The sequence below is a fragment of the Poeciliopsis prolifica genome, unplaced genomic scaffold (assembly GCF_027474105.1).
Source record: "Poeciliopsis prolifica strain line A6 unplaced genomic scaffold, Auburn_PproV2 SCAFFOLD037, whole genome shotgun sequence".
Classification (NCBI taxonomy): domain Eukaryota; kingdom Metazoa; phylum Chordata; class Actinopteri; order Cyprinodontiformes; family Poeciliidae; genus Poeciliopsis; species Poeciliopsis prolifica.
In genome coordinates this window covers 237,896-250,916 of record NW_026562412.1, presented here as the reverse complement: position 1 = coordinate 250,916, position 13,021 = coordinate 237,896, and the positions used below count along the sequence as shown (strand labels likewise).

Here is a 13,021-nt window from a genome sequence, read left to right as displayed (position 1 = left end):
AAACCAGTACCACCGACCCAGATGTGGTCCAGAACCCTAACCGGGTCGGTAACAGAACCGAATCTCTCTCCTGGTCTCAGATGCCTTCGATCGCCCTCGGCACTTGACCAGCCTGTCCAGTGATGATGTCATGCTCCTCAGCCAATCACAGCAGAGCCTGTCGCGGAGCTCTACCATCCCTTATGACCACGCCCCCCAGAGGGCCCAACCGCAGCGAGGAGGCGGGGCCAGGACTAAGCCCCGCCCAGGTTCTCCAGGAAGTGAGATGGTGACACTGGAGGAGTTCCTGGAGGAGAGCAACCTGCTGTCTCCGCCCCTGGTGAGAAGCCCCGCCCCCAATGCAGCCATCATCAGTTTCCTTCCTGATCGGCTTTTTGTTCCCCAGCTGTCCACCGGAGGCGCTGACGAGTTGATGGCGGACTATTTCAGCCGAAGCCCCGCCCCCTCCGCTGTGTCTGCCAGGGATCGGGCCACGCCCACCAGCTACGTCTCTCCCACCGTCCACGCGGCCAATCAGAGGCCGGGTCAGAGCGTGAAGCCTTCCCCTCGACAGCCGGTCGGCCAATCGCTGAGCAGGACCTTCAGCCTGGCGTCCGCCGACCTGCTGCGGTCCCAGGGACCCGATGGTTACCGTGGAAACGAGGCAGAGGGGGGGGCGGCGCGGCGCGGAGGCGGGGTCCGTGGCGAGCGCCCCCTGTCTGCCCGGTTCGCCGCCACGGACCTCCAGAGTCCTGCCGTCCGCCATTCGCCGTCCCTCGACCTGCAGACGGAGCGGGGGCGGAGCCGCCGCGGAGAGGTCGCCATGGTGACCCCCGTCAGGGCCGCTGCTCCCGAGGGAGGCGGCGCGCCGCCGGAGCCACGGCCCTCTGACTCCGCCCACCCAAACAAAGACGGCGGCTCCTCGGAGCGAGCCGAAAGCACGCCGGCGTCTCCGGACCCCAACAACGACCCGCAGACCGTCTGGTACGAGTACGGCTGCGTCTGAACCGGACCGGGTCAGAACACATCCCGGAACAGGACTGGACTCGCTCACACCCTGGTTCTGATGGGCTCTGCTGGTTCCGGCAGGTTGACTGCTGGGAAGCGGCCCAGAACATTCCGGCCCGGGTAAACAGAACCGCCCAGTAATTACAGCCTTCCTCCATGTTTAGCCGCCGTCCCAGAATGCATCATTCTGACACATTCCGGGAAGCAGAACCGTTGGGTCCGACCCAAAACCACTGAGCGTGGGCTGAGGCCCGGCCCAGACGGCTGAGGTTCCGCTGGGCCTCCAGAACCGGCTGCAGAAACCGGACCTCTGTTAACACAACCTGAGCTCTGGTCCGTTCAGGAACTGGACCTCTGGTTCTGGTTCCATTAGAACCCAGAGAAACAGAACTGTTTCCACATAGACACCAGCAAGAAACCCGCTCCATATCTGAACCTCCAGAACCATCAGTCGGCCTAACCGGGTTTCCCCAGAATGTTCCACTCAGTCTGGTTCTGACCCGGTCCAGCGTCTAGACCAGGAATACAGAGAAATGCGTCGTAAAGATCCGGTACAGAACCCAACAGAACTTGTTGAGCACAGGATCCAGGAAGTCTGGTTCCGGTCCATATTTTCTCTCCAGATCTCCTGAGCAGAACTTGGTTCTGCTCAGGAGATCTGGTTTCTGGAGGAGAGTCCAGAACCGTAAATGTTCTGGTTCTGATCAGCTGGTTTTCCTTTAACAGATGACGATGATGATGATGATGATGATGATGATGATGATGATGATGATGATGAAGAAACACTGAACCGGACCGGTTCTGGAATGTTTTCTGTAAATTATTCTGTAACTTTTGTAAATTTTTAGTAGTCGTAAATATTGGAGCCAGAACCCGGCCGGGTCCAGAGGTTCTGCTGTGGTTCTGGTAGAACCGGTTTGGTTCTGGCTGCACTTTGTTCTGTTGCTGTGATGTGATGACTGCTGAAAATGGACCTCTGGTTCTGGTTCTGCTGGACTCAGTAGAATAAAGATTTCTAAACTGAACCGGCGTCTGCTGCTCATGTTCGAACTGGGTTTGGATTCTCTGGGCGGTTCTGGCGGGTCACAGCAGAACCTTGTCCTCTGGCTCACCAGAGTCCCAACAGAACCTCCTGATCCAAACCGGGTCATCAAACCAAATGTTTAGAACCTACAGAAATATTTCAGCACAAAAATCAATAATGTATGTTACCTGTTCATTATCCCACTGGTAATTAACCAGTAACTACTAATAGTTAACTGGTAATTAACCAGTAACTACTAGTAGTTAACTGGTAATTAACCAGTAACTACTAATAGTTAACTGGTAATTAACCAGTAACTACTAATAGTTAACTGGTAATTAACCAGTAACTACTAGTAATTAACTGGTAATTAACCAGTAACTACTAGTAGTTAACTGGTAATTAACCAGTAAGTACTAGTAGTTAACTAGTAATTAACCAGTAACTACTAGTAATTAACTGGTAATTAACCAGTAACTACTAGTAGTTAACTGGTAATTAACCAGTAACTACTAATAGTTAACTGGTAATTAACCAGTAACTACTAGTAATTAACTGGTAATTAACCAGTAACTACTAGTAGTTAACTGGTAATTAACCAGTAAGTACTAGTAGTTAACTAGTAGTTAACCAGTAACTACTAGTAATTAACTGGTGATTAACCAGTAACTACTAGTAGTTAACTGGTAATTAACCAGTAACTACTAGTAGTTAACTAATAATTAACCAGTAACTACTAGTAGTTAACTGGTAATTAACCAGTAACTACTAGTAGTTAACTAGTAATTAACCAGTAACTACTAGTAATTAACTGGTAATTAACCAGTAACTACTAGTAATTCACTGGTAATTAACCAGTAACTACTAGTAATTCACTGGTAATTAACCAGTAACTACTAGTAATTCACTGGTAATTAACCAGTAACTACTGGTTAAGGATGTAGACTGGAATCGAGTTACCAGTAGTTACTGGTAATTAACCAGTAACTACTAGTAATTAACTGGTAATTAACCAGTAACTACTAGTAGTTAACTGGTAATTAACCAGTAACTACTAGTAGTTAACTAGTAATTAACCAGTAACTACTAGTAATTCACTGGTAATTAACCAGTAACTACTAGTAATTCACTGGTAATTAACCAGTAACTACTAGTAATTCACTGGTAATTAACCAGTAACTAGTAGTTAACTGGTAATTAACCAGTAACTACTAGTAATTCACTGGTAATTAACCAGTAACTACTAGTAATTCACTGGTAATTAACCAGTAACTAGTAGTTAACTGGTAATTAACCAGTAACTACTGGTTAAGGATGTAGACTGGAATCGAGTTACCAGTAGTTACTGGTAATTAACCAGTAACTACTAGTAGTTAACTGGTAATTAAATAGTAATTAACCCATGTTTAGGTATATTAATGGCGGGTCACTGATTCTCTACAAACTGAAAGAATCAGATAAACAGATTAGACTCCAATATGCGGAACCCTCACGGGGTCATGAGGGGCGCCATCTCCAGAGGTCAACAGGTGAGAGGCGGGGCCACCTGGAGGTCAGAAAGACAAACTACCAACCAGAAGGTTCTGATCGTGTTTCTGGAGTGAGATGGGAGTCGAACCCACAACCTTCAGGCTGCTGCTTAAAAACTTCCTGTTCCTCAAAACACATGGACTAATTATTATTGATCATATTACGACTAGTGATAATTGGTATCAATAATTTGCTGCTGCAGCGCTGACCAAACTGAATTCATGTTTTTGATGAATCTTAAATATTCGGTGAGTTAAACTATTTTCCTGAAATGATCAAACTTCAAAGTTTAACTTCCCAGAATGCACCAGGACAACCTGGTTCCTGGGCTGGGTCAGAGCCCAACAGAACCTGAACCTGTACAACAGAACTCACTCCTTCCAGAGTTCTGCTGGCGCCAGAAAGAATGTTCTGGACCTTGGTTCTGGTCAGAATTTCTCTACATTGGACGTTCGGGTCCCAGGTTCCGGTTCTGGTTCCAGGTCTGGTTCCGGTTCTGGCCCCAGGTCTGACTTCAGATGCGCATGCGCCCTCTGCTGCGGAGCCGCGTGTGCGGAGCGCAGTCAGTTTGCTGCAGACCGCCGGAGCGGAAGCAGCATCTCCGGCTCCCCGACCAGCAGCGGAGCTTCTCGGACCGAGGACGGGTCTCTGGGACCGAGGACGGGTTTCCCGCCGGACCTGCAGCTGATGGTAGGAACGTGGGGGGATATGGTCACATTGGGGATGACAAGGACAAGGGGGAGGGGGTCCGGCACGGTTCGTTGGGTTACTGATCTCCCGGTTCCGCCAAGAGCAAAGTTCAGTTAGAAATCCAGAACCAGATGTAAAAACTCAGTGAAACTAAAGTTTCTCATTTTTTCCCTCCAGAGATGAAAAACATTTCAGCTCTGAAGGTCCAGTTGGTTCTGATGGGTCTAGTTGAGTCTGGGAGTTACCAATCCAAGACCTTCTCCTTCAGTCAGGTGAAGGGCTGGACTTTGACTAGGACGTTCTGCTGCTTTGGGACCTGGTTCTGTTGATGACCCGGTTCTGATTGAGCTTTAGCTGCTCAACAGATGGACTCACAGGAGGTTCTCACACACACACACCGTCTCACACACACACACACACACCGTCTCACACACACACACACACACCGTCTCACACACACACACACACCGTCTCACACACACACACACACACACCGTCTCACACACACACCGTCTCACACACACCGTCTCACACACACACACACCGTCTCACACACACACCGTCTCACACACACACACACACACACACCGTCTCACACACACACATCGTCTTCACCTGCAGCTCCGCCTCCACACTCAGGTTGGTTCTCCAGGTGATCAAGGAGCTGCTAAAGGTTCTGGTTCTGTGATTGAACAGCTGGAAGAAGCTGATCAAACATCTCTTCCTGGAAATCATTGATAATCTGTGATTAATATCAATAATCATTACATCATTCCTGAAAGGTGTGATGAGGGGCTGTTGCCATGGTAACTGGGACACTGGCAGCCTTTGGGTATTGAAACTTATTTACATATTTATGGGCGGGGCCATCAGCTGTGACCCGCAGGCCAGGTGGGCCAGGTGGGCCTGGATAGGAAATGTATCTGTGTGGAAAGTGACCTGATTCAGTCTGAACCCAGAATTCTGAGCAGCACCAAGTCTGGAGGTTCTGATCAATCTGTCAAGTTTATTAGTAACACAATTCAGCAGCAAGACGTTTAAAGAGCTTTGCATCAGAAACACAAACTAATAGACAGACAACAATTTTGTCAAGTGACATCGTTACACATCACTGTTGATTAATGTTAATGCTGTGACTAGCGTTAGCTTGCTGTGACCAGTGTTAGCTTGCTGTGACCAGTGTTAGCTAGCTGTGACCAGTGTTAGCTAGCTGTGACCAGTGTTAGCTTGCTGTGACCAGTGTTAGATCACTGTGACCAGTGTTAGCTAGCTGTGACCAGTGTTAGCTTGCTGTGACCAGTGTTAGCTTACTGTGACCAGTGTTAGCTAGCTGTGACCAGTGTTAGCTTGCTGTGACCAGTGTTAGCCAGCTTTGACCAGTGTTAGCATATTATGACCAGTGTTAGCTAGCTGTGACTAGCGTTAGCTTGCTGTGACCAGTGTTAGCTAGATGTGACCAGTGTTAGCTCGCTGTGACCAGTGTTAGCTCGCTGTGACCAGTGTTAGCTAGCTGTGACCAGTGTTAGCTTGCTGTGACCAATGTTAGCTAGCTGTGACTAGTGTTAGCTAGCTGTGACCAGTGTTAGCTTGCTGTGACCAGTGTTAGCATATTGTGACAAGTGTTAGCTAGCTGTGACAAGTGTTAGCATATTGTGACCAGTGTTAGCTTGCTGTAACCAGTGTTAGCTTGCTGTGACCAGTGTTAGCTTGCTGTGACCAGTGTTAGCTAGCTGTGACCAGTGTTACCTAGGTGTGACCAGTGTTAGCATATTATGACCAATGTTAGCTAGCTGTGACCAGTGTTAGCTTGCTGTGACCAGTGTTACCTAGGTGTGACCAGTGTTAGCTTGCTGTGACCAGTGTTAGCTTGCTGTGACCAATGTTAGCTAGCTGTGACTAGTGTTAGCTAGCTGTGACCAGTGTTAGCTTGCTGTGACCAGTGTTAGCTAGCTGTGACCAGTGTTAGCTTGCTGTGACCAGTGTTAGCTTGCTGTGACCAGTGTTAGCTAGCTGTGACCAGTGTTAGCTTGCTGTGACCAGTGTTAGCATATTGTGACCAGTGTTAGCTAGCTGTGACCAGTGTTAGCATATTATGACCAATGTTAGCTAGCTGTGACCAGTGTTAGCTTGCTGTGACCAGTGTTAGCTTGCTGTGACCAGTGTTAGCTAGCTGTGACCAGTGTTAGCTAGCTGTGACCAGTGTTAGCTTGCTGTGACCAATGTTAGCTAGCTGTGACTAGTGTTAGCTAGCTGTGACCAGTGTTAGCTTGCTGTGACCAGTGTTAGCATATTGTGACAAGTGTTAGCTAGCTGTGACAAGTGTTAGCATATTGTGACCAGTGTTAGCTTGCTGTGACCAGTGTTAGCTAGCTGTGACCAGTGTTACCTAGGTGTGACCAGTGTTAGCATATTATGACCAATGTTAGCTAGCTGTGACCAGTGTTAGCTTGCTGTGACCAGTGTTACCTAGGTGTGACCAGTGTTAGCTTGCTGTGACCAGTGTTAGCTTGCTGTGACCAGTGTTAGCTAGCTGTGACCAGTGTTAGCTTGCTGTGACCAGTGTTAGCTTGCTGTGACCAGTGTTAGCTAGCTGTGACCAGTGTTAGCTTGCTGTGACCAGTGTTAGCATATTGTGACCAGTGTTAGCTAGCTGTGACCAGTGTTAGCATATTATGACCAATGTTAGCTAGCTGTGACCAGTGTTAGCTTGCTGTGACCAGTGTTAGATAGCTGTGACCAGTGTTAGCTTGCTGTGACCAGTGTTAGCTAGCTGTGACCAGTGTTAGCTTGCTGTGACCAGTGTTAGCATATTGTGACAAGTGTTAGCTTGCTGTGACCAGTGTTAGCTTGCTGTGACCAGTGTTAGCTTGCTGTGACCAGTGTTAGCTAGCTGTGACCAGTGTTAGCTAGCTGTGACCAGTGTTAGCTAGCTGTGACCAGTGTTACCTAGGTGTGACCAGTGTTAGCATATTATGACCAATGTTAGCTAGCTGTGACCAGTGTTAGCTTGCTGTGACCAGTGTTAGCATATTGTGACAAGTGTTAGCTTGCTGTGACCAGTGTTAGCTTGCTGTGACCAGTGTTAGCTTGCTGTGACCAGTGTTAGCTAGCTGTGACCAGTGTTAGCTAGCTGTGACCAGTGTTAGCTAGCTGTGACCAGTGTTACCTAGGTGTGACCAGTGTTAGCATATTATGACCAGTGTTAGCTAGCTGTGACCAGTGTTAGCTTGCTGTGACCAGTGTTAGCATATTGTGACAAGTGTTAGCTTGCTGTGACCAGTGTTAGCTTGCTGTGACCAGTGTTAGCTTGCTGTGACCAGTGTTAGCTAGCTGTGACCAGTGTTAGCTAGCTGTGACCAGTGTTAGCTTGCTGTGACCAGTGTTACCTAGGTGTGACCAGTGTTAGCTTGCTGTGACCAGTGTTACCTAGGTGTGACCAGTGTTAGCATATTATGACCAGTGTTAGCTAGCTGTGACCAGTGTTAGCTTGCTGTGACCAGTGTTAGCATATTGTGACAAGTGTTAGCTTGCTGTAACCAGTGTTAGCTTGCTGTGACCAGTGTTAGCTTGCTGTGACCAGTGTTAGCTAGCTGTGACCAGTGTTAGCTTGCTGTGACCAGTGTTAGCTAGCTGTGACCAGTGTTACCTAGGTGTGACCAGTGTTAGCTTGCTGTGACCAGTGTTACCTAGGTGTGACCAGTGTTAGCATATTATGACCAGTGTTAGCTAGCTGTGACCAGTGTTAGCTTGCTGTGACCAGTGTTAGCATATTGTGACAAGTGTTAGCTTGCTGTGACCAGTGTTAGCTAGCTGTGACCAGTGTTAGCTTGCTGTGACCAGTGTTACCTAGGTGTGACCAGTGTTAGCTTGCTGTGACCAGTGTTAGCTTGCTGTGACCAGTGTTAGCTAGCTGTGACCAGTGTTAGCTTGCTGTGACCAGTGTTAGCTTGCTGTGACCAGTGTTAGCTTGCTGTGACCAGTGTTAGCTAGCTGTGACCAGTGTTAGCTTGCTGTGACCAGTGTTAGCTTGCTGTGACCAGTGTTAGCTAGCTGTGACCAGTGTTAGCTAGCTGTTGCTAGGAAGGATCTGGTGGATCACCAGCTAAGAAACAGTGGATCTGCTCTGAACCAGACTCTCATGTTCTCTGCAGAGACCAGGACCAGCTGCACTTCTCTGTCCTGCAGCAAAGCGGTTCTGTTCCAGCTGGGACGTGTGGGTAAGTCAGCCATGTCTGAAGACAGCGTGATCAACTGCACCATCAGCCATGAAGTCCACCAGTATGTCTTCTCCTGCGTCTACATCCTGGTGCTCCTGGTGAGAGGCTCTGCACCGGCCGAGCAACGCTTCATTCATGCTGAACGCTTCAGGCTGAGAGGGTGGCGGAAATGCAGCTTCCTGCCTGAAGCAGTTGCTGCCGCAGTGACCAATCAGGAGAGGGTTGCTGCATCAATGCAGTCGGTTTGACGAGCTCCTTGATTTTGATCTGAAAGGTTAAGATGTTCTGTTAGGTGTGCTGTTGAAGCTGCTTCTGCCTGGTTCTGGTCCAGTCCATTTAAGGACTTCTAGAAAACTATAAAGATTATTGTGGGATGTAAAACTGTTAGACTTTTAACTTTATGTCTGAACAAAGTCTGAAAATGGACCCTGAAGTTCTGGACAAGAACTGAACCCTTCAACAGACCAGAAGCCTCTCAAGGCTCAAACCTTCAGCACCACAGGAACATTCTTCAGCTAAAGCTAGCCTGCTAATGCTCACTTACTCCTAATGCTAGCATGCTAACACCACAGTATCCTGACTTGTTGCCCAATCACAGCACAGCGACCTCTCAGCGTTAGCGTAACTTCAAACCATTTGCTGAGTTTTTTGTTTGATGGGTTTTTTTTGGAAGAAAACTCAGAAACCTAGCCTAGCCTCATGTTTAGTTGGTGATTGCAATTGTATTTGGGGCTCAGCCAATCAGCACCAAGGAAAATCAGCTTTTGGGGCTGATTGGCTCAGCCCCAAAAGCAGCAATTGGGAAGATTGTGGATGTGCTGTAGTGTTAAATCTGCCTCCGCTGCACATTAATGCATATCAAGGTATATTCAGGGTCTGAACTAAACAACAAAACAAGCAGAGTTCTGAAGTATTTGTGCTTTTTACTTAGGGTTAGGGTTATTAATTGATTTCCCCAAACATCAGTAGACATGCACAGAAAGTACAGACCCAGTGAGTGACAGGAAGTTGGTACCAAACATGGATATAAAGTCAAAGATTGGTGGCTGATTTCAGGTGGGTGTTCCCTCCAACCTGTACTCCCTGTACCACGCTGCGGTCCAGCTGAGGCAGAGGAACGAGTTGGGCGTCTACCTGCTCAACCTGACCGTGTCCGACCTGCTCTACCTGGCGTCTCTGCCCCTCTGGCTGCAGTACATCTTTCGGGTAACGGGTTCTGCTGAAGAGAAGAGCTCTGAAGGTTTGAGCAGTTTTATGACAGCCTGGTTGTTTCTGTTGCTTCTTTCAGAATGACGACTGGCAGCACAGAGAGTGGTTGTGTCAGCTTTGTGGTTTCCTGCTCTATGAAAACATCTACATCAGCATCGGCTTCCTGTGTTGCATCAGCATGGACCGCTACCTGGCCGTGGTCCATCCTCTCAGGTAGAGCCGCTGGAACCGAGTCCCGCCGGCAGCTTCAGGCCCACGGAAAACGTTTCTGCCTTCCCGTCTCCAGGTTTACCTCTCTCCGCTCTATGACTGCAGCATGGATCGCCAGCGCCACCCTCTGGCTTAAAGAGGTAGCGGTGGGTGTGGTTTTCTTTCGCCATAAAGAGGTGAGCAGAGACCAGACCAACCAGTCGGTGTGCTTCGAACATTACCCCATGATGCCGTGGGAATACCCCGTCAACTACTACCGCTTCAGCGCCGGCTTCCTGTTCCCGCTGGTCATCCTGTCCGTAAGAAACCCGTCTGCTCTGACCAAACTGATCCGGATCAATGTCTTGAGGAAGGCTCCAGGTACCATCTTGATCCCAGACCAGGAGCCTCAGAACGCCGTAAGGTCATGACAGTTGACCTCCAGCCAGGTTCATGGGGTTAGGGTTAGCTGTTAGCCATTAGCTGCACGTTCACAGCATGTCTTGATGCTCAACTCCCACTTTTTCATGAAATGTGAATTTTTCTACACTATGAATTATTTAGATTATAAATCTATAATCTGTAAATTAATGCGAGCAGTCAGACCTCAAAGCGACCCGCAGAAGAGCAGCTTGGCCACAGCTTTACCCCAGTGCAGTCTGGGTAAAGATGGCCGCCACAGCTTTACCCCAGTGCAGTCTGGGTAAAGATGGCCGCCACAGCTTTACCCCAGTGCAGTCTGGGTAAAGATGGCCGCCACAGCTTTACCCCAGTGCAGTCTGGGTAAAGATGGCCGCCACAGCTTTACCCCAGTGCAGTCTGGGTAAAGATGGCCGCCACAGCTTTACCCCAGTGCAGTCTGGGTAAAGACTGACAACTATCATTTAGTATACGGAAGTGGAACAGAGTAGATTTGTATTTGGGAGAAAAAATCAGAACTGGGTCGATCAGCTGAAATTCTGGATTTGCCTGCCGTCTTCCTTGTTCCATCACTAGAGGGCGCCATTCGCACCGCCACGCATAGACACAGAGAACAGACAACTCATGGATCGCTCGCCTATTGTCGCTGACGGGCCGCCATCTTGGACAGGTCAACCGCTCCCTTGAGCGTCATATGTTTGACAGGCGCATTAAATTTATAATAAGTCGCTAATCGGATTTTCACGCTTTTTTTTTGCTGTAGATCTAATCTAAACAGCTATCATAGCTGCATGTACAAGGACATTTATTTGAAGTATTTTTGAATTGGATCTATTGATGGTTCAGCAGATTTGAACATTGCAAGAATAGAACAGAATAGAATAAATATTCTGTTTCAATGTATGATGAGCATTTACAAAGCACACAGCCATTCATAATTTTTTGTAAACATACAAAATTATTTAGTATATTACATGCAAAATAAACAAATGAATTACAGAAAAACAAAGATGATTAAATAATTAATACTGAAATATACATGTTAGGTGATGCATATACATATCAGCAACGTGCAGTCAGGGGAGGCAAAATGGAAAAATATGATAAAATCATTTATATTGCTATTTTCACCGTGTGGATTGTACAGTATTTATTTTTCATTGAACTTTATCAATTTGGATTCTTTTTTCTTCAAAATCTCTGATTGTTTGCGTTTTCCCATTCAGACGCTCAGAAGACAAATCATGGTTCCCTGTGAACTGGTGAATGTTCTCAAGTATGATATTATAATTTGAACAGCAACCCTGACTTCATTTCTAAGTCAGGATTGAGGAATAATTCAAACTTTTGAAGATTTACTCCTGGCTTTATGACTAATCTGATCTGGTGGCCATAAATACATAATATTCTAATATCTGACTGACATTATGCATGAGCATCAACAGCCCGTCGATTTGAACACAAATATCCCACAGAGCTCAAGTTTCTCCTGCTGTTAGCTTAGCGAAGTAGAAGCGACCTCTCCAAGATGGCCGCCGCTCGAGCAGCCAGTGCAGGACTGGTCCTTATAACGTCTGTGGCTCCTGATGCAGGTGAGCTACCTGAGCGTTCTTCGCGCTGTGGGCCGCAGCGCAGGAACCCAACCGGACCAGAAGACCCGGATCCGGCAGCTGGTCAGCAGCACCGTCCTCATCTTCCTGGTCTGCTTCTCTCCGTATCACGTCTTCCTGCTGCTGCGGACGCTGTTCGAGCGCGACTGCATCTTCATCGCAGGTGAGTTTCCTGTCGGGAACAGGTGACCCGGGCACGGTTTTTCATCTCCGTCTCTGATTCTTGCAGGAATCTTTAACTATTACCACGTGTCGCTGCTGCTCACCAGCCTGAACTGCGTCGCTGACCCGGCGCTCTACTGCTTCGTGAGCGAGAGCGCCCGCCGCGGCCTGCACCGCGCCGTCGTCAGACCCGTCGTCAGACTCGTCTGCTGCTGCCGCCGCAGAGGGAACGCCAGCCCTGTCGGCCCAGCCGGCGACTCCCACGAGGTGGCGACGGACGGGAACGGCGGCCGGAGTGTGACGCTGCTGACCCACAGCTACACCAAGACAGGCAGCGGAAATGCGACCTCTGACCCCTCGACTGTCCCAGACGAGTCCGGTGGGGACATGGGAGGAAGGACTGGGGACAGGAAGTGCAGCTGAAACACGGCAGCCGCAGGCGGTCGGACCGCCAGCCCGGGTTAACGCCGTTACCGAGCTTTCGTCCGATCAGCTGAACGTTAAATTTTGACCTTTGACCTGTAGTTTCTGCAGGGGGACTGGCTGCCCTTTGTTAATTGGTCAAAAACCGACTGGAGACAATCTGAGTGAAAGAAATGTGCGCAGACTGAGCCAGAAACTTTCTGTAGTGGAGAATAGCAGGAACCCAACGTCCGGAACCGACCGGATGGAACCAGTTGGAACCGGATAGAACGGATGGAACCGGATGGTACCGGATAGAACTGGATAGAACTGGATGGAACCGGATGGTACCGGATGGTACCGGATAGAACTGGATAGAACTGGATGGTACCGGTCAGCTGGGCTGCAGTTCTCACTGAATCTTCTTTTCTTTCAGTGACTCCATCATGTCAAACAGTTTTTATGGCTGTTTGCTCTAATATTTTATTTCTTTATCATGATGATTGAATGAAAACATTTCAAACGTCACATCACACTAATAAAAACAATATTTTTAAAAACAAACGAAGGAATCTGCCAGG

At 48.3% G+C, this 13,021-nt stretch overlaps 2 protein-coding genes across 9 annotated transcripts in view; both read left to right on the top strand.

Moving 5' to 3' along the window:
• The window catches only part of ccdc88c (coiled-coil domain containing 88C), a 36,986-nt gene extending 34,974 nt beyond the window's left edge, over positions 1-2,012 (top strand). For all 4 annotated transcript variants that reach the window (XM_055053579.1, XM_055053577.1, XM_055053578.1 and 1 more), the window contains 2 exons: positions 81-319; positions 386-2,012. In XM_055053579.1, the coding sequence (XP_054909554.1) occupies positions 81-319; positions 386-985 (839 nt within the window). In that variant the 3' untranslated portion in view covers positions 986-2,012. The remainder of the gene's footprint in view (positions 1-80; positions 320-385) is intronic.
• Positions 2,013-3,916: 1,904 nt separating this feature from the next.
• Positions 3,917-13,004, top strand: LOC129374893 (ovarian cancer G-protein coupled receptor 1). Of its 5 annotated transcripts, none has more exons than XM_055053590.1 (8): positions 3,917-4,231; positions 4,409-4,503; positions 8,383-8,448; positions 9,505-9,654; positions 9,737-9,870; positions 9,944-10,166; positions 11,859-12,039; positions 12,106-13,004. In XM_055053590.1, exons 1-8 carry the CDS (start codon positions 4,060-4,062, stop codon positions 12,459-12,461), a joined length of 1,377 nt encoding a protein of 458 aa, XP_054909565.1. In that variant the 5' UTR covers positions 3,917-4,059; the 3' UTR covers positions 12,462-13,004. The 5 variants fall into 5 exon arrangements, with proteins under 5 accessions (XP_054909565.1, XP_054909564.1, XP_054909569.1 ...); XM_055053592.1 differs by having other exon boundaries at positions 4,215-4,231; positions 4,409-4,611; XM_055053591.1 differs by having other exon boundaries at positions 4,215-4,231; positions 4,409-4,611; positions 8,383-8,546.
• Positions 13,005-13,021: the final 17 nt, after the last annotated feature.

Excerpts from the sequence above, each read along its gene's own strand:
- LOC129374893 (XM_055053589.1), top strand. The coding sequence starts at position 4,060 with ATGCGCATGCGCCCTCTGCTGCGGAGCCGCGTGTGCGGAGCGCAGTCA. Across the intron at positions 9,655-9,736 it reads GGCTGCAGTACATCTTTCGG|AATGACGACTGGCAGCACAG; the intron begins GTAACGGGTTCT and ends TGCTTCTTTCAG. Across the intron at positions 12,040-12,105 it reads CGACTGCATCTTCATCGCAG|GAATCTTTAACTATTACCAC; the intron begins GTGAGTTTCCTG and ends TGATTCTTGCAG.